This window comes from Aedes aegypti, chromosome 3 (genome assembly GCF_002204515.2).
Source record: "Aedes aegypti strain LVP_AGWG chromosome 3, AaegL5.0 Primary Assembly, whole genome shotgun sequence".
NCBI classification, from domain to species: domain Eukaryota; kingdom Metazoa; phylum Arthropoda; class Insecta; order Diptera; family Culicidae; genus Aedes; species Aedes aegypti.
The window spans coordinates 110,908,762-110,932,979 of NC_035109.1; the positions used below are offsets into that span (position 1 = coordinate 110,908,762).

Genomic DNA, 24,218 nt, shown 5'->3' on the forward strand with positions numbered 1-24,218 from the left:
TATCTTCAGATTGAATTGCGTTCAGCTGTATCTTCGTCATTAGGATTGTATTTATTTTACACTTACGACTTAAGAATTCTAATAAAGAGAAAGGACGTTTTCTCTCAAGAAAACATCAAAAGGTGTTTTGAATCAAACATTCACACGTGATCCCTGGGGGAGACTCTTCCGCAGGGGGGCCCTTCGAGTACCGGGCCGAACATACCCCTAGTAGGGTCGTGGCCTTCCCCCGCGAGGGGGCAAACGGTTCGGTGGGGTAATGTTGATGTCCAAGTAGTCTCCGATGGTGAACTTTGCGTGGGCCAGTGTCTTCGTGTCGTCCGCTCCCTTCTGGCCGGAACAAGTCACGCCGATTTCACGCATTCGATAGACGGACCCACGATCGGGATAAACGATCGCAAAGTCGAAGTAGGTTCCCTTGCGCCGGGTTTCCGGATTGACGTCTCGCACCAGGGTTGTTAGTTCCCGCAGGGTGGCATCCATCCACGTGTAGATCTGCAGCTCATTCGAGGGGACATTTCCGTGGTTGTATTCGTTCGATGAGTGGTGCCTTCCGGTCGAACAGAACACCCGGAGCAGCAGTGGGCAAGTCTGGAGAATAAAAAAAGGGGTTACTATGTTGTTCAATAGTAAAGTCAGAAGAATTTTCTGATATTCGTTACATATAATCTAAATAATATGTTTTGATTATTTTTTTTCCAATTTGATTTATTCAGTGGTTCAAGTATAAAAGTTATTCAGTCTTAAGTTATTCTTTCGATATGCTAATTGCTATTGTGAGATGATGGCTTATGCCTGATTTACATTTGGTGCTATTGTACACTTTTGGTTTAAATTATTTAAAAATGCTACCTAACTACCTTAACCTACTATTTACATGATTGGGTACAGATTTCGGATGGACTCGAATTCAGAGTTTTGCGCTTTAGTTCTATGGCGTTCAGTGAATTTGGCCATTCGTTGCTCCATAGCGCCGTAGTTAGCCAGCCGATGGACCTCGGTGGTGCGCGTGCGTGTCGGTAGATTTAAAATCATTTTCAGGAACTTGTTCTGGAGTTTCTGCAGTTTCCTCCTGTAGGTTTTCGCACATCCTCGCCAAACTGGGGACCCATATTCCAGCATGGGGACAACGATGAGCTTGAATACCGCCAGTTTATTGCTGACGGACATTTTTGAGCGACGGTTGATGATGGGATAGAGGGACTTCATCAAGGTGATTCCCTTCGATACTCGGTCTTCGACGTGGGAGCGGAACAGGAGCTTGCTGTCGAGCATCAGTCCAATGTAGCGGACCTCAGGGGACCACTCGATTGCCGCATTTTGGATGCGGGTTTTAGTTTGCGGTTTGAGTCGCTCGGAGTTTCGGTGTGGAAATACTATTACTTGGGTTTTGGAACCATTGACACGTATCTTCCAATCCGTGAAGAATTTGATGTAGGTGTCGAGACCGCGTTGGAGCCTATCCACAAGGAGACGTATGACACGACCCGAGTAGGTAATCGCAGAGTCGTCTGCGAATAGCGACAAGGTGCCTCCACCTGGGAGCGGAGGGACGTCAGCCGTATACAGGTTGTACATCAGGGGTCCCAGAATGCTACCTAGGGGGACTCCGGCGGGAATCGGATAGGGATCCGAGAGTGCACTGCTTACACAGACCTGCGATGTTCTTCCCTCAAGATAGCCGGAAATTATCTTCACCAGGTATACCGGGAAGTTGTATTGGGTAAGTTTGTGGACTAGGCCGTCGTGCCACACATTGTCGAAGGCCTTTTCGACGTCGAGCAGGGCCATGACCGTTGTCTTCGAGATCGCTTTCGCTTGGTTGATGGTATTCGCTACTCTTTGGAGCTGATGGACCGTCGAGTGGCCTCGGCGGAACCCAAATTGCTCCTCCGGAAGAATGTTGTTGGCCTCGGTGTGGGACAGAAGCCGGGAGTAAATAAGCTTTTCGAAGAGCTTGCTTATTGACAGGGCTGGTAGCAAGAATTGGTAGCGGACTTTGGGGCAAGTGTGCCATAGGGGCAAGTGTGCCACCCCTGCTTTTTGTAAAAACTATAATATTTATTTTCTCTTTGAGCTTAACAATATGTTCCCTTATAGTTCACAATACAATGATCAAAGTATGATGAAAATTGCTCTATTTTTCACGTATTTACATCGACTTGTGCAAAGACAACCAAATTTGAGTGTATTTTTATAAGATTCCGTTGTTTCAAAATAGCATGGTGGAGGGTAAATTATTAACAGATTTTTCTAACGTTCTGTACATCGTGAAACTATTCAAATGTGTAAGTTATTGTGGCATTTGAACGAAAAAAATATTTAGTTTTACATACGAAATTCAGTTTGGTTGAAATGTATACTTATTGGGGCAAGTGTGCCACCTCTTTGGTAAGCAAAAATTATTGGAGTGAAATTTATAAAAATGTAAACGTCATCAACAAAATCATAATAATTAACCAAAATGAGGCACCGGTAGTAGTTTCTGAAGTATAGTAGGGGAATAACTGACATTTTTGAAGTGATTTTTTCTCAAAATATTCAATAATAACATGTTTTTCGGCTTATTAAGTACCGTTTTACATAAATTCATCAATATTTTACCGTTATTTAGTGCTAATCTTGATTAATATTATACATTCTTCTTTCTGGCATTACGTCCCCACTGGGACAAAGCCTGCTTCTCAGCTTAGTGTTCTTGTGAGCACTTCCACAGTTATTAACTGAGAGCTTATTATGCCAATGACCATTTTTGCATGCGTATATCGTGTGGCAGGTACGAAGCCCAAGTAACACCGAAAACATCTTCTCTGAAAGCAGATAGCAGATCTTGTCATATAAAAGTTGTAATAGTGAATAGCATAACATCTTGAGTTATAAAACAGTTATAAAATAGCTATCGAAAAACAAATCATCTCAAAACAGTCAACCCAGAAATGACTATCTGACTTGGTTAATATAATGCTCTACAAGCGTGCATATAACTTCGCAATGAATCATACTTTAAGTATCGGTGGTTATAAAATGTAAGTTATAATAATGTGTTTTTAATGTTTTTTATGCAAGATTCAAACTTCGATAAAACATTCGAAATTGATAAATCTTGTGAGAACGCCGTAGAAACGCCATACTGAGAAAAATCCGAAATAGAAATGAAACGATATTGCTAGCGATGCTCTTTAAATTCGATTATTTTTCATAATAACAAAAAAAAAACCAACTGGTTTGATCATATCAACGGTAATGGCGTGAAAAACCGTCGGAAACTCTTGAAAAAAAAAAAACAGAACCATAAGCCGCGAAAACGAACATAAGTGGTCACACAGAGTACTGCTATAATAGGCATTATTTTACAAGCTGAACACAAATTCTTCCCCTTGCCCCACAAGTTTTGTTTGCCTCTTCTGCTAGGATTTACTGTTTTAGTCATGAACTTCACGAATTTTGCCATACTCGCTTTGAGAAATAAACGCAAAAAGGTGCCGATATCTGACGGTTTTGGCACCGTAATGGGCACATCACATAGTCCTGAGTGTTTTGTGAACAACGGACACCTGATTGTCACTAGAATCAACATAATAACAAACTTGCTCTGGTAGAAAAAACAGAAGTTCCTAATGATTATCGTTCGTTTGTATTTATTGAAATAAGCAGCTCTTTCCCCTGTGTTGGCTGGAATCGTTGTAGTCAAATACGAAAAACAAATTCTAAATCAATTAACAAAAAACAGCTACCGCGCGAGTTTTTTCCGTCACCATTACTGCTAATTTTACAATGTTGACATTTGTAAACCGATGTTTGACGTTTGACGGATAAAAATACGTTTACTAAGCAAGATGCTATATTAAAGTTGTTTGGGTGTTATAATTATTATCGAAATAACAATAACATGAATTCTCAAATAGTATGTTGAAAAGAAGTTCTCAAGATGTATTTTAAACGTTATTATAATTGTATCAAAAACCCGTTGCTAAGATTCTCTGAGGATGTTATTACAACTTAATTTCTACTTAATTTCAACTTATTTCAGAATCAACGACAACGATTTCACATTTGATCAAATAAATAGTCTAGATTACAGTACCGGTTGAGAATTTATATAACCTTATTTCGAATTCATTATAGATAATACCGATCATATTAACCAGATACATTTTGTTAAAAATTCAATTTAGTGAATTGAGCAATCTTGACTTGATATGTAAAAAATTGAGTAACAGTTTGGAGTGTGACCGACGTGATCAGAGCAATATAAAAGTTGAATTTAATAATTGAATAGTTCAAAGATTTTCGAACGGCACTGTAAGCCTAATTGAAAATCTGCCATATTATGTTTTTGTGAGAATTGAGGCAAATTCCACAAAACATAACATTTTGGGTGGATCTGTATTATAATCAAGGATTATTATAACGGCCCATGAATTATTGAAGAGTGAAATTGAAAGTTTCACCATAAATTTTGAACCGCATATTAAACTTCCCAAGTATCGATGAACATGATCCATTTTCGTTTACCTCCATTTAAGTGATAATAAATAATCATAGATATCTCAACTTGGAAAATATTTTTCAGATTGGAGTAGCAATGTATATTTTGAAGAAAAATTTGTTTTGATGTGATGATCTGTATGTTCATTTGTTTTGCATGCCAGTATGACATTGGACGTTCTAATAAGATAGTGTGTAATACAAATGTATTTTTCAAGTTATATAGCTTACAAATAACATTACAACAACCAAAACAAATGTCAGTATTGTAGATAATCATCTTGAATCATACATACGTTATTTGCACTTTCAAATACCTTAATTACAACAAATGAAGTTCGTCGCTTTATACACTTGATTTGTGAGTATGTAGTACTGAAAAATAATCTAATTAGAACAAATGAATATCGCAACTTAAATTTTCATCTTTATTATGTTGAGGGTTTGTTTAAAAATCATCGATTACATGTGATTTTAACTAGTTGTCAGACCTATAAGATGTTATATAAGCCGCCATTTTTTGCGCTGTTTCAGCTATATAAGTGTGAGATATAATGTAAATACTACTATAAAAATACAACCGAATATGTTCAAAACTTGAGATTTTAACTCATATATAACTAACTGTGTTACTTGGGAGATACTCTATGCCCTGGGAAGTCGAGAAAATTTCCAACCCGAAAAGATCCTCGACTGGTGGGATTCGAACCCACGACCCTCAGCTTGGTCTTGCTGAATAGCTGCGCGTTTACCGCTACGGCTATCTGGGCCCCACTAATATTATACATATTTGCCGTAATATAGGGGGAGATCCCCCAGTGCCGGACAGCACCCAATACCGGACAAAGTCGAAACATTGAGAAATCATGGTCCAATCAAGATGGTGTATTAGTAGAAAAGAAAGCTATAATGTAGACTAATGATTGCGTAGAATAACACATCCTTGAAATATGCATGCCTTTTTAAAAAAGTAGAAAAGTTTGAAAATCTTTAAAAAATTGACGTATCACCTTAATTTTGAGCCAATTTAGTAAATATTTTGAATATGAAAAAATACTTTGGATCCCGCAAGCATGATCGAACATAATCCTAATTTGATAGTATGAATGTATTTTGAACCTTAATTGAACTAAATATGAACAAATTACAATTTTGGTTAAGCACCTCCTGTCCCTCAGTTTCGGACAGCTTGATTTGTTTTATGATATCTTTGTAATTATTACATCAGTGTCTCAAAATACTTTCATTTTTCATGGGTTCCGTCGATCATGGTATCAAATATGCAATGAAATTAAGAATAATGAACTTTCAGAACAACATCGTAAAATGTGCTATTTTTCATCATATATGAAAGAGGTTTTTGATAGGCATCTTGCAAACTAAGAAAACCTCAAATTATTCTTATAAATGTAGCAAATGCATTGAATTGGTAATTATAAACTATTCCCATAGTGTACACATTCGATGATGTTCAAATTTACAGAATTCGAGGCATTTCCAGATCTTGTCCGGTATTGGGTGCCACCTTTCGAGATCGATCAATTTGGTACTAAAACTCATCATCAAAATGCAATATCAAAATTCATATTTAAATTTTCAAATTTATTTTTGTACACTATAAAAGTGATAATATTTATCATAAATAGGTAACACGAGCCCATAAAATCAATATTTTTCGAATTATGAATTTAGTGGCTTAAGTGTCCGGTACTGGGGGATCTCCCCCTAAGGGTAATACATATATTGTATTAAATGGATACAAAAATAACCATTTTAGTTATTCGAATTGAGTATTAGGGAGTTACACATGTTTTGAACCTTGTTATAAAGTATCCCCTTATTACGGTAAACTTAAAATTATTTTTTAAACAAACGATTAGCGTCTGCTTTGTAAGTAATATTAATTTGAAATAAAGAAAATATCATTACAAGTAGAATTACATGCGATGTTCATTCGGTGGCCGTCTTGCCCCATATGGGTGGCACACTTGCCCCATAGTGTCGAAAAATAGGTTATTTTGGATGATATTTGAGAAGCTCCAAAACTAATACTTTTTGAAATAATTTTCTTTTTAAATGGCATAGTGGTTATGAAAAGATGTGAAACTAACATCATGAGGCTAAATTGGTGGATTTTATAAGCTTTAGACAAAGTTATAGATCAATTTGCTTAAGGTGGCACACTTGCCCCAAATTCCGCTACCGAAAAAAGTTATTTTAGTGACCAAATTTGAGAAATAAGTGACTAAAAAGTGACTTGAAAAGCGAGCCGTAATCAATCTTATTTCAATTCTAGTATACTGTTTTACGATCAATATCAATCATGATAGGGAATATTCCATATGATCTTCTGCAGGAAGTAGGTCTAGTTGAGTACAATATTTGGACATTTTTATTATACTTCCAAATTTACAAGATATCGCCTAGAATGTTTTCAAACAGGGTAGTTTATATTTACGTAAATAATCCTTTTTAGTAGATTTTCAATACTTTCAAAATTTTGTGTCTTTTTTATAACCAAAGTATTTTATATTGTACATTTTAATAAGAATTTGGAACATTTGTAAAATTAAAATTTTTGTCATTTCACATTTCCATTTAAACTCCAGCTCTTCTACCTAATAAGGTCAATATTTTTACGCATTAATCGATATTTCAAATAAAAAATGATGACAGAAGATCGATTTTGATTGGAATACTGCTTAAACCGCGTCCTTTAAACGCCGACAAAGGAAGAAATTTTCCATCAGTAAGTTTAAGGTGAAGATGAATCGAAGCCAAAGTTCAAATTTTCAAGAGCACGGATCTGGGGAATCAAGCATCCGTTTAAGCTGAAAACTTAATCGATTGGTCACCAGCTGGTAGTGAACAATCGATTAAGTTTTCAGCTCAAACGGATGTTTGGTTCTCCAGATCCGTGCTCTTGAAAATTTGAACTTTGTATTCGATTCATCTTCACCTTAATGGAAGGTATACACATTCTAAGACTTCCTCGTAAAATTACGAAAAGTCACTTTTCGTTTTGCCGTTAATTAAATACCTTCATGTATTCAATCTGGTTAAAAAAAAACCACGAACAAAACTCAAACTTAAAAAAAATCATATTTTTTGTGAAAAGTTTTGAAAAATCCACGAGGAATTTCTAAAAAAATCCTAGTGTGATTTCTGATGAAACTTGTGTGAGTTATAATGATGAATACCTACAAGGATAACTGAAAGATCTCTCGAATTCTTGATGAATATATTTCTTGATAAATAGCTATGATAATAAAAGCATATTAATCCATAAATGGTCGGAGCAATAACTATAATAATTTCTGTAGTATTAACTAGTGTGGAACCTTGAATGAAATTTTAAAGAATCTATGCAGGTCTGGAAACTGTATTTGAAAAAATATCAGTGAAGTGTTTGAGCCGCAGTAATAATATTTTGAAGAAATGCTGGAGAAATTTCTAGAGGAATCTAATGAGGAATCCCAGATGCAATTCATCGAGCAATTCTTGGAAAAGATTTTATACAATAATAGCTTAAGTAAGTTTTGAGAAATTCCGGAGAGTAATTATGGTTGAATTTTTGAGAGAATCCTTATAAAAATGCCTGGATTAAATGAAACATACGTAGGAATTATTGTAGGGTTTCTTGTGAAAATGTCGATTTTTTCGAAAACTCTATAATAAACCTTTGGGGAAAAACTTCTGTAGGGCATGCGAGAAGAATCCTAGAAGTTGAAGTTGAAGAAATCTGTGAAAGAATCAGTGATCTGGAAGAAATACTGAGTTTTTTTACAGAGTAATCTCTGTGAAAATTGCGTAGGAATGCTCTAAAATTTTTAGTATAAAATTGAGAAGAAATTCCTCTGAGCTTCTATTGAAAAACTGCTGGTGGCATTCCTGGTGGAGTTCTTGAAAGTATTCCAGAAGGAATCTCTGGATAAATAGTTACGTAATAGTCTCTGAAGGTTTCTCTAGAGCCTCTAGAATGTTGCACCAGAATTCATTGCTAGCAGATTAACCATGTATGTCCGACGACTTCAATCGACAGTTTCTTAATGAAAAAAGCGTTTTTGTAAAAAATAATTCAAAAAACAATATTTCAAAGGTTCTATTTTTTCAAAATTAGTTTAAAATTTGTTGGTTGTTTTACAATAGTAAACTGATTGCTCACCAATAGTTTTACTATTCAAAAAGTTAGTTGACTTTTGGATTAATCTGATAAGTATAGAATCATAATCTACTGTTAACTCTCCCTTACTCGATATTTCGTATCTCGATATCGAGTTAGAGAACCACAGTAAAAGTTGGTTTCATGGCTACTGCGATGGTCCCTCGGATCGCATTTGCACTGGGTTTGTGTTCCATAATTCGATACCTCCCTTACTCGATGGCCCCTTCAATAGCGAGTTACGGAGAGTTGACTGTAGAAACTAATGCATAGTATTCCTCTGGTTCGGTTTGCCTCAAGTTCGTCAAAAATAATTGAGCTCTGGAGCTACCATGGGAAAGAGTGGGTTATGGCAAAAAAGTGACTTTAGATACCATATTGATTATAATGTCTTTATAGACCTTAGCTAAAAATAAACACTTTTCAGAGATATGCATTGAAATAGTATCCAAGCCTTCAAAAAAGATCTGCTTACCTGAAAATATACTATTTTTACTTGCTTTAATCTTTTCCTACAAATATTATTTATTTCATATGCTCATGAAAGATACCCAACTAGAACTGGGAATCGTATTTGCCTTTCCCATTTTAGCAATCCTAAGTCCTACTTTCTTATTTAAACAAGTTATTCGCAATAAATATTAAAAATAACTTAAAGTGAATGAACTGAATACCTCAAGTTGTAACAGCTGCGCAGCCGATTTTTTTTTTTTTTTGATTGAATAAATGTTGTGTTACAAAAAGGACATATTCTGCCATAATAATTAGGCGGCACAAATTACGTAACGCTCTAGGGGGAGGGGAGAAGTAGGCTCAAGCGTTACGGCTCATACAAAAATTCAAAATTTCCCATACAAAATGCGTTACGGAGGGGGGGGCGGAGGGGGTCAAAAAATTTCAATTTTAGCGTTACGTAATAAATGGACGCTGCCTTAGTGGTTCGAAGTTTTTTTCTTGCGTATAGCCGAAATCCTCTGTTAATTCCCGGTTTTTCCAGGTTGAATAAAATTACCTGATAATTCCAGGTTTTCCAGGATTTTTCAGGTAGTAGACACCCTGCTAACATAAAACTTAGCCTAAATTAAGAAGGCCGATTCAAAATTTTCTCCCGAAAGATTAGCTCAAAATAGTTGAAAAAAGTGACTTTTTGACGAAAAAAGTGACTTTAGTTGAAATGGCTTCAAAAAAGAGACTTTAAAGTGACTGGCCTCAAAAAAGTGACCAAGTCACTAAAAAGTGACTCGCTACCAGCCTTGCTTATTGAGGAAAGCAGACTGATCGGCCTGTAGCTCGAATGACAGGTGGGGTCCTTACCTGGCTTGGCAATGGCTACGACTTTGGATCGCTTCCAATCGGACGGAAAGTATCCAGTCGCAAGGCAGCGGTTGAAGATGCTTACGAGAAGCGATAGGGCTTTGGGGCCGAGGTGTTTAAGGACGATGTTGAAGACACCATCGAATCCAGGGGCTTTCATGTTCCTCAATGATTTAACCGCTGAGGTGAGTTCGTCCAGCGAGATCTGCTGATCATCGGGGAGTTCGCTTGGCGAGTTAGCGAGTTGGAAAATACTGTCAAATACTGACGCTTCCATCGGGCTGACAGTGTCGCGACCCAGGTTGTGGGAAGCCAGAAAATGCTTGGAGAGAGAATTGGCTTTCTCCCCAGAGGTCAGATGGCCCTTCTCGTCACTGGTTAGTGGAGGGATGGGTTTTGGCTTGGCTTTTAAGGCTTTCGTGAGTCGCCAGAAGGGTTTCGAGTAGCTAGGCATACTGCGAATGTCCTTCTGGAATTGAATGTTCCTAATCTTCTGGACCCTGATCGCGATAATCTCACTCAACTTCCGGTAAAGAACTTTCCGACCCTGATTTTTTGTTCGTTGGAACTGGCGCCGAATGGCATTCCTGAGCGAGTTAATTCGTTTCGTTTCCGAGTCGATATTGGTGAACTTACGTGTTACTGGCGTTGATGGGATGAACCGTTGCTCAGCTTCACCAATGTCTTGCGTGAGACAGCGTAGAACACTGTCGATTTCATCCGTCGTTGCCAGCGGAGGGTCGTCTGGAATGCGGTCTTCGATGTAGCGAGTCAGTTGTGGCCAGTTCGCTCGGTGGTAGTTACGCCTCTGACCCTGTTGACGCAGGTTGACGGCTTGGTCCATTTCGAAGACCACCGGAAGGTGATCAGATGGCAGGTCGATGAAGGTACGAATGGCGGAACAGCTATCCGCCATGTTAGTGAGGACGATGTCAAGCGTTGAACCTACGCCAGCTGGAGAGAAGAACGTTGGCGAATCTGGATGGAGAATGACATAGTGGCCGGCTTGGAGGTCCTCAGGTCCGTTCTTGTTGTTCCGGGTGTTGCCCCACAGACTGTGGCGGGCGTTCAAATCACCAGCGATGATGAAGTTGCTACTCCAACGGGTCAGCCTTTGGATGTCGTTTTTCAGGCGCACGCAAGAGCCATCTGGCTCTCTGCACTGAGCAGGGCAGTAGGCGACTATGCAGATGACTGGGCCGTCGGGAGAAGCCAGCTCGACTCCGATGGCTTCGATGGTGGAAAGACGAAAGTCCGGCAGGATCTTGAACTCGAGGCCTCTCCTAAGTGCGATGGCAACGCCCGCCATTCGCTTGGTTGGCTCGATCAAGTCGGACGATGGTGTGTTCCGGGAAGCAGATGTTCTTGTCCGGTTTGAGTTACGTTTCTGTTAGAAACGCAATGTCGATTTCATGTTTTTGCAGAAAGTCGATGACTTCCAGCTGTTTTTTCGCCACGGAGTGGGCGTTCCAATTAAGCAACTTGAGAGTGAATGTTGCAACGGACGAAGAACTGCATCATCTGCATGATCATCTTTTGCATCTCGGTGACCAGAGATGTCAGTTGGTCGATGATTTGCGTCATGCCATCCGGGGGTGGAGGCGCGGTCGGTTGACTTTGCTGGAACGCAGATCCGGAACTGGAAGCGTTACCCCAAAAGCCAGGGGATGGGCCGGAGTACGCTTACTTCTGGGCTGGCCGTGTTCCTTTAGGGGTGGGCAACTCCGGGAAGGAGTCGAGGCCGAGATCGATGGGATCCTGCTTCTTCTTCGGGTGATGCTTCCGTTGATTCGCTTGCTTGCGGAACTGGATGAATTTCGCTCTCTTCGGGCAGGCGCGGCTTGTTGAAGAGTGATCCTGGTTGCAGTTGACACACAAGGGTTTTGGGTCCTTGACTGCACAGCTGGATGAAGCATGATTGCATCCACAGTTGGAGCAACGGCTTTGTATGTGGCAGTGTTTGGCCCCATGGCCAAAGCTCAAGCAGTTGGAACACTGCGTCACATCCCGGTGGACCGGCTTGTACCGTTCCCACTGAATGGAGTGGTAGAACAACGTTCTGACCACTTGTAGCTGTTGCATGGTGCAACCCTTGGGGAAGTGGATTAGGTACAGCTGGTCGCGGTACCGCTTGTTGTTGTCGTGGCGCCTGATCTTGAAGATCTTTAGCGGATCGAGACCCGCTGCCTTCAACTCGGCTTCCAGCTGACTCTCCTCCATGTCGTCTAGACCCCGAAGGATCGCCTTGGATGGCTTGTTGGCCCCGATGTCGTGGGTGAAGAATTGGATTTTCTTCATCTCCAGGTAGGATTCCATCGCACGGAAGTGCTTGATTGACGGAACGATGATTTTGTAGGCGTCCGTGCACCGACGGAGGGTTACCTTCAGGCCTTGCTTGACGTAGTAGTCCATGTCTTCATAGAGATTCGGTGGGAATCCCTTGGTGTAGAAGGGCGGCAGGCGCTCCTTCTTCTCAGCGTTATCCGCCGCGAGGGGGGCGAAACGGTTGTTGTTGAGCACGCGCTTCTTCGCATTTCGTCATCGTCGACGGCGCGACGTTTTTGCGTCCCGGAGGAACCAGGCTTTCCCATTGCAGGGTTAGGAGCGCGAGACAACGGGAAACAACTTTCGAAACTAACTTTGTGAACTTTTACGAGCGGACCGAAAAACGCGTCTGAACAGACTCGATGACGGACTTGGAATCAAATACCACATTGTCCAGTTGTATTTATTGTCATCAATTGGCATTCGCAGACGTTGAACATGAATTGATGTCTTTGAAAGACGTTGATTCTCTTCTTCCTCTTCTTGTTCTCCATTTTCTTGGATTTACGATCTCATTAGTGGGCAAGAGCGGACTGATAGTGTCTTAAAATAGAAACCTGAGACCCCATGTTGGCAAAGAAGAGAACTAAAAAAGACCAGTGTAGAACCAAATGGAGACCTAAAAAAAAAAAAAAAAAACAAGGAGACAAAAGTTCCCAAGTGTCTTTTTAATAATCCGACCAAATATATGTCTAATGATATTTCTAACAGTTTTGGGAATCCTTCGTAACACGACGACATGAATTACTGTATGCGTTTTACATGATTATATCCTAGAATTTAATCCGAAATTTATTCAGGTACTGGAGGTAGTAGCATTGAAGCATCACTATAATGTAAGCCTATGGTTTAAGGATTCTTTTGTTTGATTTTTATTAAGTATCCCTTGAAAAAGGCAGAAGTAATTTATGAGAGAATTGGTGAAAGAATCTCTAGAGGAAAATTCGGAGATCTCTGAAAGTATCCCAGAAGGAATCTCTGAATAGGAGAAAAATATTTTTTGATAATTCTCGCTTAATTTATGATCTCGCCCTAAAAGCCATTGCATTGGTATCCAAGTGTGTAATATGTAGTTACTGAGCAAACAAATGAATTTGCACGTTATTTAACAATGTTACGATGAAAACCTAGTTTGTTGTGATAGTTTTCATCTTGGTCCATTCATTTGCTTAAAAACAAACTACACGCTCGGTTACCATGCTTTAAGGGGGTTCTCCTAAATTATGCGAAATGTTGAGTAATGTATTCAATATTAGTAGATGAATTGATCAAATTCATAGGAAGTCGCTGAAGTGCGTTTTGTTCAATAACATGTTACTCAAACGTAGCATGTGTGGAACAACACCACGCGAAAGTTTATAAATATTTGACACATTGGAATTTGGTGCCGATGTTGTTTAACCTAGTTTTGGTAAACTATGAACCAGGAACTTTCGGTCTTTTCTTGATTGTTATGTTTACGTTTGAAGTATATGATTGAATAAAGACGATTCCAACTTCGGACATTGATGAAGAAGGTTCACCTTCCGTGACCATCTTTAGAACTAAAGCAAAGTGTTATAATTACAAAGTGATGCATCACCGGTATCCATTCGTAGTCCTTCTCCACCATTAGGCAAAACCACGATATGGCGACACGTGCCCTAAGCCTACAGTCTTCGTAGTTATCGAAAAAGTGAAGTTGGTGTAACAGTGAGCAAAAATGTGCCATTAATCGGTAACCAAAAAATATATTCGTCATGACCGATAATTGGCGGCCTTCAGGCAAAGTGCCGTGTGTGGTACTGATTATTGGACTTGTACTAATGGCATTAATGTGTAAAATAGTAATGCAATTAATAATCGAGCAGAAAGAAGTGACCGATAATGCTAAATTCGCCCATCTGTTTGCTCATTGGTAAGCAAGAAGAATTACGTTCGCGTAAGAAAGTGAAGCGAAGAACATTGCCAGAGAAAACATTACCTTCCACAACCTGTAACCGACACAGTTAAAGTGCGATTCCATTGCCCGGCCTCGTTCGAAAAAAAGTGCCACCTAAACGAACGAAATGGGAAATACGGAAAGTAACGACCAAAACACACACGTTAAACAGTTAGGTGACCAGCAAGTCACTATTATTGAAAATCAGCAAATTAGCACACAGCTTCATAACCAGCACGATATAAAACTGTGGATAATTTTATTTATAACGAGTGCCTTATTAACATTAAAATTAGTGAGAATGATGTGGAAATGCTGTAAGAAGCAAACTCTTAAAGCATTAAGCACCGCAAATAAAGTGCAAAACGTTTGAACATTGAACTGAATCATTTAAATTAGCTGTTGCAATCGCTATAGCGAATGTGGTAGATTGTGAAAATCGTAATGTCATCGCGAAGTGCGCGAAAGTTAACAATATCGTCAAATTCAACCACACTGCGCTTATGGATAGCGTCACATCATTGCGAACCAAAGGCATCAACAAAGCAGAGTCCCCCGCACAACCCACGGTAGAGCCGTTGAGTGGTAGAATGATTAACTGTAAACCCGCTACTGTTGCTGATACGGCTGTTGTTGATCCAGGATTGAGCGCATCAAACTACACATACAAAGTAATGGAGTGGATAATTATAATCAAAGGTTAGTAGAAATAGATAGTGTTAAGTAATATGTTGTAAATTTGTAAAATGCGTTTGACGTAGTATAAATCATTGTGTTAAAGGTGTTAAATTGTAAATGTGTAAAACCGGTAATCTTTGAACAAAGTGTGTAATGGTTTTTCGTGTTTTAAAATTCAATGGATGAAGATATCGATCCATTAATTAAAAAACTTTCCAATATTTTGAGAAATCTAAAAAAGTGTCCAAACCGAAAATATCTAAAGAGTACTTTGCAAGCTAAAGCAAGTGAAAGTCGACAAATTTATGACAATCTTATAGAATTATTTCAATTAATTGATGAAACAAGACAAAGATTTTTAACCAAAGCTGTACGTGATATTTACAGCCAGATTAAAATTTTTATTGATACCAGGCTTGATACAGGTATTCATCTGTTGAAGTTCAAACAAGTAGCACAAGTAGTACTTGCAATTGAAATTCTTAAAAAAGGGAGTCGAAAAGTTACCATGGCAAATAATATGGAAATTGTGAAGCTTATTGCTACGCTTTTGCCTCAATTCAATGGCAATGCAGATAAGCTTGAAGGTACGACCGCCGCCTTGAGAGCTATTGATACGATGGTAAACGATAATAATAGAGCTATCGCCATTCAGGTGATACTCTCAAGATTGGAAGGCAAAGCACGATCAGCTGTTAATGCTGCTCCTGCAACTGTCAACGAAATCATTACAAGTTTGGAACAGAGATGCAGAATTACGCAGTCTCCTGAAGCTGTAGTTGCAAAATTGAACGCAACTAGACAGACTTCCACTATCGTAGATTTTACTGACAAAATTGAAAAACTCGCTTTGGAGTTGGAAAAAACTTATTTAACAGAAAACGTTCCATTAGCATCCGCAACCAGGTTAGCATCTAAAGCTGCCGTAAAAGTGTTGACCAATGGAGTAAAGAACTCCGAAATCCAACTAATACTTAAAGCCGGACAATTTGAAAACCTTACTTCTGCAATCACCAAGGTAACTGAATTGGAGGCTGATCAAAGTCAACAGAAACAAGTTTTCTGGACCAATGGCCACCAACCACGTTATCAACCACGTCCAACCTTTTCAAATCACCAGCCTAGGATGATAACTTCTACTTATCGAGGTAGAAGATCAACTTATAGGGGACGAAACACAAATACTGCAAATCGTTTCCAGTATCAGCCACGACCGCAAACAAACAGTTTCCCTGATAGAAACCACAGTCATCAATCAAATAACCGAGGTAGAAGAGGTACGAATTCTCGTGTGTATGTTGCACAGGAAAATTCTAGTCAACAACAATCAACAAACCAATCAAACCAACAACAAGTGACAAACAATCCTTTTTTAGAGGTACAGTACGGGCGTACTCAATAAGAGTTTCAGCATCAAATTTTGTCTTGCTCAAAACTGATCTGTCAGACACTCAGTGTACATTTATTGTAGACTGTGGTTCTGATATATCAGTGATCAAAGCGAAATGTGTTAAGCCCACCAAAACATACTTCCCAAACCAAAATTGTAATATAGTAGGTATAGGTGAAGGTACAATAGCCTCTCTAGGTAGTACCAAAAGTACAATAAATATTAGTGAACATATGATAGATCAAATTTTTCACATAGTTGAAAACGACTTTCCAATACCGACAGATGGTATAATAGGAAGAGATTTTTTTGTAAATAATCGTTGTACAATAGATTATGATTTATGGTTGCTTAATATCAGTATAAGTAACGAAGTTTTTACCATTCCCATAGAAGATAACGTAGATGGAAAATTTATTATACCTGGAAGATGTGAAATGGTGAAAAGAATTGACGTTCCAGATAATGAAGAAGATGAACTACTTGTTTGCTCACAAGAAGTTCAGCATGGAATTTTTATAGGAAACTCCATTATAAATAAGAAAAATCCTTACGTAAAATTTATTAATACATTAAATGAGCATGTAGTAGTAAAACCCTTCAAACCTACTTTAGAACAACTAAGTTGTTATAAAATAATGAACGTCTCAAATTCGAACATTAAGCATAGTAATAGGATTGAAGAATTAATTACTAAAGTGAAAATTGGGAATATTTCACACAAAACTCAGAAAAATCTTTACAAATTGATGATGAACTATAATGATGTATTTCATATATCAGAGGATAGGCTAACAGCAAATAATTTTTACGAACAATCAATAGAATTAATTGACAATACCTCCGTTTACATTCCTAACTACAAACAGATTCATTCCCAACAAACTGAAATAAATAGCCAAGTTAAGAAAATGCTCGATGATGGTATCATTGAACCATCTGTTTCGCATTTTAACTCACCCATATTATTAGTACCAAAGAAATCTGACTCTGGTAAAAAATGGCGTCTAGTTATAGATTTTCGTCAATTGAATAGAAAAATCTTACCCGATAAATTTCCACTGCCAAGGATTGAAACCATTCTTGATCAACTGGGTAGAGCACGCTATTTTACTACATTAGATTTAATGTCTGGATTTCACCAGATACCTTTGGAAAATAATTCAAAAAAGTATACTGCTTTTTCCACTAGCGATGGTCATTATCAATATACAAGATTACCCTTTGGACTAAATATTTCTCCTAATAGTTTTCAAAGGATGATGACTATCGCAATGGCTGGACTATCACCGGAATGTGCATTTATTTACGTAGATGATATTGTTGTGATAGGCTGTTCAGAAAATCATCATCTTAGAAATCTAGAAAATGTCTTCGAACGTTTAAGAATGTACAATTTAAAATTAAATCCTGAAAAATGTGATTTTTTCAAAAGTGAAGTCACATATTTAGGTCACAAAATTTCAGATAAAGGTATAACACCTGATGACGCTAAATTTTCAATCATCGAAAAATATCCAGCACCACAAAATGCTGATGAAGTTAGAAGATTCGTCGCGTTTTGTAACTATTATAGGAAATTCATTCAAAATTTTGCTTTAATAGCACGACCGTTAAATAAATTATTACGAAAAGATGTAAAATTTTTATGGACATCAGAATGCCAGGAGTCATTTGAAAATTTGAAGAAAAAACTACTTTCACCTCAAATTTTACAATTTCCCGACTTTTCGAAAGATTTTACTTTAACCACTGATGCTTCATCCTTCGCATGTGGTGCAGTTTTGTCTCAAAACCACAATGGAAAAGATCTACCTATAGCATTTGCTAGTAGATTTTTTACAAAAGGTGAAGAGAACAAAGCTGTAATTGAAAAAGAATTAGCTGCTATACACTGGTCTATAAATTACTTTAAATCATATTTATATGGACGTAAATTCAAAATTAGAACAGACCACAGACCATTAGTTTATTTGTTTGGAATGAAAAATCCAACTTCTAAACTAACCAGAATCCGATTGGATCTTGAAGAATTCGATTTTACAATTGAATATATGGCAGGAAAAGAAAACATAGTCGCTGATGCTTTATCACGAATAAAGTTGAATTCAGATGATTTAAAATCCATGTTCGTTTTAACTAGAAGCATGGTCAAAGAACAAGACAACCCAAACCCAAATCAAACAGTCACCTTGCAGCCTGATCAACTCAAGATGTATGACTCGTTGTCAAATGAGGAGGTTAGAGGTATTCCAAAGCTTGAAATCGAAGTTATAAAAAGAAACAAGAAATTCGTACAATGTGTAGTATATATTATGAATAAAAACTACAAGAAGTCTCTTCTATTAGTAGGAGAGTACAGAATTTGTCTCCAAGAACCTGTCGCATTAGAGTACATGGTTCGAGATATTGAAATAGCTGCTGAAAATAAAAGCATGCACAAAATAGGTCTTGATGTTAACACAACGTTTATGAAATTATTAGACGTCGATATATTGAAGAAACTTGCAAGCAAAATACTCAAAAAACTAAACATCGTACTATTTGAACGACCAAAAATAATTATTGATTCCCATATGATATCCGAGATTCTCGAGAAAAACCATAACACACCAACCGGAGGTCATATAGGACAGAACAAATTATATAAAAAACTTAGGAAAGAATATGAATGGAAGCAAATGAAACGAACAATCGCAGAGTTCGTAAGAAAATGTAACGCGTGTTAAATAAATAAAAACCAGCAAAAAACTTGTGAAAAAAATTTTAAAACAACTACACCATTTAAACCATTTGAAATTATAAGTATAGATACCGTTGGACCATTTGTCAAAACAATAAACAACAATAGATACGCAGTCACAATACAATGTGATCTTAGTAAATACATAGTCATTATTCCAACACCAAATAAAGAAGCACATACAATCGCAAAAGCAATAGTTGAACATTTTATGTTGATATATGGAACTACAATAAAGGCAATAAGAACAGATTTAGGGACAGAATATAAAAACGAATTATTTACAAAAATAAACAATTTTTTTGAAATTAATCATATCACCTCAACAGCATATCATCCCCAAGCAATTGGCTCACTGGAAAGGAATCATAAATGTTTAAACGAATATTTAAGAATCTTTTCCAATGAACACAGAAATGATTGGGATGAATGGACAAATTATTATTGTTTCTCTTATAATACAACGCCAAATTTCTCAACAAATTATACACCTTTTGAACTAGTATTTGGCAGATCAGAAAAAATTAATAAGGAACTATTATCAACAAAAATAAATCCAATTTATAACGTAGATGATTACAATCAAGAATTTCAACACAGATTAAAAATTGCTTACAACAGAGCTAAAGACTATTTGGAACAAACAAAATTGAAAACGATACAAAATCAAAAAAATGTAAAACCGATTGAAATAATAGTAGGAGATAAAGTAGGGTTGACAGTCGAAAATAGAAAAAAATTAGATGCTTTATATTCAGGACCATACATGTGGGAATAACATCATAAGCATCCCTACGTGTTCGCCCTGTTACGCATTGGCTTCCGATGATCAACGGATCAAGCAGGGGAACGCTTACGAAGTATGGAGTATTCATAAGTGAGAGCTATCGGTCGGTCACGTTTTCTGTTGAATATAAGTTTCAAACATTATCGCCGTGCTTAGAAGGTTTCGATATCCGAAGTTGTCCTCCAAAACGCGTATCTTTCCAGCTTATGTGGGAAAAGTGTGGCTGTTAACTAGTATTTCCTACAAATTTGGGGGCTCGTCCGGGAACGCGGGAAGAAACTTTCGGGATATTCGTTGGAGCGCGCCGGTGGGAAGATGTTTTAAAAGAACAGCAGTTGTTAAACCGCCAGTTGCCTTGTAATTGAATTGCAAAGAAAATTATTTTAAAGTGAACTGAAGGGAAATTAAAATGAATTGTTTTAATCTAATATTTTATACAATAAGTTACTTTTAAGACATTGAATTTGATTGATTAGTGATAAGTGGATTTGAATTGAAAACCAACGATCGTGGCAGTGTAAATTAATTAGCAAGCTCTGCATGATAGAGGTGTTCTCTAAATTCAGTTGAAAAAAAGCTAAGTGTGAACTCATATAAAGGAGCAGAGTGCCACGTCATAATTTACGGGTTTGACCTGGGGTTAAGGGTCATTGTACGGTGCGTGCGAATGAACAAACATCAAACTATACTCGTGCGATACAGTGGCGGTAAATAGTAGAGAAGCGAGTGTTCTGTTTGCTTGTTTTTTTTCTCCTTTTTGAAAGTAACGGAGACAATGCAGAACGAAAACATTTCGCCTTTGCGAGCAAGCAGTGGTGGGGAACCCCTTGCTTTCAAACCCCAACTGCAATGTTCGTCTTCCACAAGTGGAATTCAATTAAACATGATCGAAAATACTTTTGCTCGTTTAATAGATCAATTGAACTTTTCCAAAACGTCTGTTACAAACTTGACTCAAGAGCTTAGTGCGATGCGCAGTGAGATAAACTCTATGCGGGCAGACGCATCCCGTTTAAATTTAGTAGTTAAAGAATTACGCACTAGCTCCTTGGTACCCCAGCAAATAAGTAATCCTAATGGAGGCGGCTATTTTGGTTGTGATGAAAGTAAACATGCAAAAAACCAAGAAGTGAACCGTGGTGCAATAATAAAGAAGGTTGCGATAAGCTCTAGACTGACTGCTAAAGAATATGTGTTGAGTGACGACGATGGTCGTAGTCATGGCAGTGTATTTAGGAAAAGTATTGATCGAGATGTTGTGAATCAATCGAACAACAATGTGTTGGGTAACGGCCCAAATTATTATTCAACTGATAGACCGAATGTGCAAAATCTGATAGATGGTCGTGATCGTGCGTGCGAAGAGTTGAACGTCAAGATCGGCGAAGGCCGACATGCTACAGACAGAGTGAGCGGGAGCTGTTTTGGCTCTGAGGCGTACGGTGGCTTGTGTGGTGATTACCATAATTTGGCCCATGCGCATGAAAATGGTATAGGACAAGAACCAGTATTATCGGTAAGTGAAGCTGAGACAGCATTTTCTAAATTTTCTGGAAGTGATTGTTATCCTGTTCGAAAATGGATCAATGATTTTGAGGAACTGTCAGATTGTATTGGCTTGACAGAATTACGTAAATTTGTGATTGCGAAACGGCAATTGACTGGATTAGCTAAAATGTCTTTGAACACCACTAGCAATGTCTCTAATTGGAGAACGTTGAAAGATTTTTTGATAACTGAATTTGACTTCTACGAGAATTGTGCTGTTGTACATGAAAGATTGCGAAATCGCAAAAGAAATTTGGGCGAGAATGTCTTAGAGTATTTTCTGCAAATGCGAGAAATTGGGGCAAAGGCCAATGTGGATATTTCATCAATTATAACACACACAATTAACGGCATAAACGACAATGGTCCAGACAAGACTATTTTATATGGATCAAAGACTTTAGATGAGTTTAGAGAAAAGCTTCGTGTTTATCAAGGGATAAAGGATAATAAGTATGGAAGAGATAGGGAATATCATTCTCCAACTTCGAAAAGATTTTTTTCTAAGGGACGACCAAATGGTCAGAACAATTTTGAAGATCAATTTAACAGCCCCCTTAAGTTTGTAAAATGTTACAATTGTAGAAAGGATGGTCATATTTCAAGTGAATGCACAAGGGAGATACAAAACAATTACGTTTATCTTTGTTATTCCAATCCTAAATCGTCAAAAACAAGTAAGTTGTCGTTATTGATCAATAAAATTCCATTTCAAGCATGCTTTGACTCCGGCTCTAATGTTTCTTTACTACGAGAAGCGTGGGCAACTAAATTAAATTTGAGGATAGATCGAAATGATCGGAAACGTTTGATGGCGCTGAAGGGAGCAATTTGGACTTTGGGTAGTGTTTCGTTAACCATAGAAATAGAAAAAACACCTTTGAGAATTACATTTGATATTTTAAGAAATAAAGATATGCCACACAATATTGTGTTAGGGGAAAATTTGTTGATGTTTGGTGATGTAAATATTACAGCAAATGAAACTAAATTTTGTCCAAAAGAAAATTTAATTATAAGAAAAGAACCTTCCAATTCAGGCATTTACCATTCTTCTCATTTTAAAAATCAGCCAAAAAATGCTAAAAATTATTTTGAAATGTGTGGTATTACTAAGAAGAAACCTAGTTTGAAATATGACGTTTATATGACTGAAACCGTGAAAATCCCCTACAAACACCAACATACACACATTTCAAGGAGTCAGAAACAGGCAACGATAATGATGAGGAGACCTAGAACCGAATCCAAAAGCGAGATCATGCGAAGCGGTAGAGACTGGAAACGAAGCGACGAAAGCAGGAGTTCCGGAATGAGCAAGGCAAGACATCAGACTGGACGGTCAGACGACACCATCCGGGCCGGATGGTGGTCAGGATGGCCGATTTGTGGGAATAACATCATAAGCATCCCTACGTGTTCGCCCTGTTACGCATTGGCTTCCGATGATCAACGGATCAAGCAGGGGAACGCTTACGAAGTATGGAGTATTCATAAGTGAGAGCTATCGGTCGGTCACGTTTTCTGTTGAATATAAGTTTCAAACATTATCGCCGTGCTTAGAAGGTTTCGATATCCGAAGTTGTCCTCCAAAACGCGTATCTTTCCAGCTTATGTGGGAAAAGTGTGGCTGTTAACTAGTATTTCCTACATACATTGTTAAAAATATTATAGACCCAAATGTTACTATAGAAAATATGCTTACAAATCAAAACCAAATTGTACACAAAAATTGACTAATAAAAATTTAAGACAAAAAGTACTTGGTCATAGAATGATATAACATCATTCTCCTAAAAGGGGAAGGTGTTGAGTAATGTATTCAATATTAGTAGATGAATTGATCAAATTCATAGGAAGTCGCTGAAGTGCGTTTTGTTCAATAACATGTTACTCAAACGTAGCATGTGTGGAACAACACCACGCGAAAGTTTATAAATATTTGACACATTGGAATTTGGTGCCGATGTTGTTTAACCTAGTTTTGGTAAACTATGAACCAGGAACTTTCGGTCTTTTCTTGATTGTTATGTTTACGTTTGAAGTATATGATTGAATAAAGACGATTCCAACTTCGGACATTGATGAAGAAGGTTCACCTTCCGTGACCATCTTTAGAACTAAAGCAAAGTGTTATAATTACAAAGTGATGCATCACCGGTATCCATTCGTAGTCCTTCTCCACCATTAGGCAAAACCACGATAGAAAATACCTGATGTTTTCTTTTTTTCTTAGGAATCTCTGAAAAAATTTCTAAAACTAGTGGAATAGTCTTTGAAAATTTCTCGAGACATCTACAGCCTTTAAAATTTTGCCCCAGACTTCAGAGATTCTCTATTTAAAATAGACTTTTTAGAGACTTGCATCAAAACAGTGACCAACTCTCTTGGAAAAATACCTGCTACCGACCCTGCAGAACATAGGCACCCCATATAAGTATTAAGTTTCGTACGACTAACTTGGTTAATTGTATTCTTCTCAGATAATTAAATTTCACGTTTCCCATATTTCTCTACAAAGCTTAAACCGAAGTGAATTTACAGAAAATCTAGTTTTTAAGGAGAATTAGATACCAAGTATTTTGGGTAAGCCAAATCCCACCTACCTTTTCCCGGTCGACGGTCTTCTGCGACTGTTGTTTATCCTCGACAATCATCGACTCTAGTCCAGCCATTTTTCATGCGATTTCAGATCCGACTATTCCGAAACAACTTTTACTGCTGTAAGCACAGTTGTGAGCACTTTTGAAGACAAATTATGAACTATTTTGCAGGATAAAATGCGTTTTGAAATTTCTGTACAAATCGATCGACGCTGGTGGACTCGCACCGATTCCGGCTTTTTGTTTTGACAGAGCTGTC

General features: G+C 37.7%; 2 protein-coding genes across 3 annotated transcripts in view; one reads left to right on the plus strand and one right to left on the minus strand.

The window, feature by feature from the left end:
• The window catches only part of LOC5564270, a 34,939-nt gene extending 34,831 nt beyond the window's left edge, over positions 1–108 (plus strand). For both annotated transcript variants that reach the window (XM_021850009.1, XM_021850010.1), the window contains one exon: positions 1–108. The gene's annotated coding sequence lies outside the window, so the exon portion shown is untranslated.
• On the minus strand, positions 5–24,218 carry LOC5564272 (histone deacetylase complex subunit SAP18). The gene is made up of 2 exons (XM_021850011.1): positions 23,963–24,218; positions 5–591 (listed from the first exon to the last, which is right to left on the minus strand). The coding sequence occupies exons 1-2, from the start codon at positions 24,029–24,031 to the stop codon at positions 208–210; spliced, it is 453 nt and encodes a 150-aa protein (XP_021705703.1). The 5' UTR covers positions 24,032–24,218; the 3' UTR covers positions 5–207.

Excerpts from the sequence above, each read along its gene's own strand:
- LOC5564272 (XM_021850011.1), bottom strand. The coding sequence starts at position 24,031 with ATGGCTGGACTAGAGTCGATGATTGTCGAGGATAAACAACAGTCGCAG. Across the intron at positions 592-23,962 it reads AGACCGTCGACCGGGAAAAG|ACTTGCCCACTGCTGCTCCG; the intron begins GTAGGTGGGATT and ends TTTATTCTCCAG.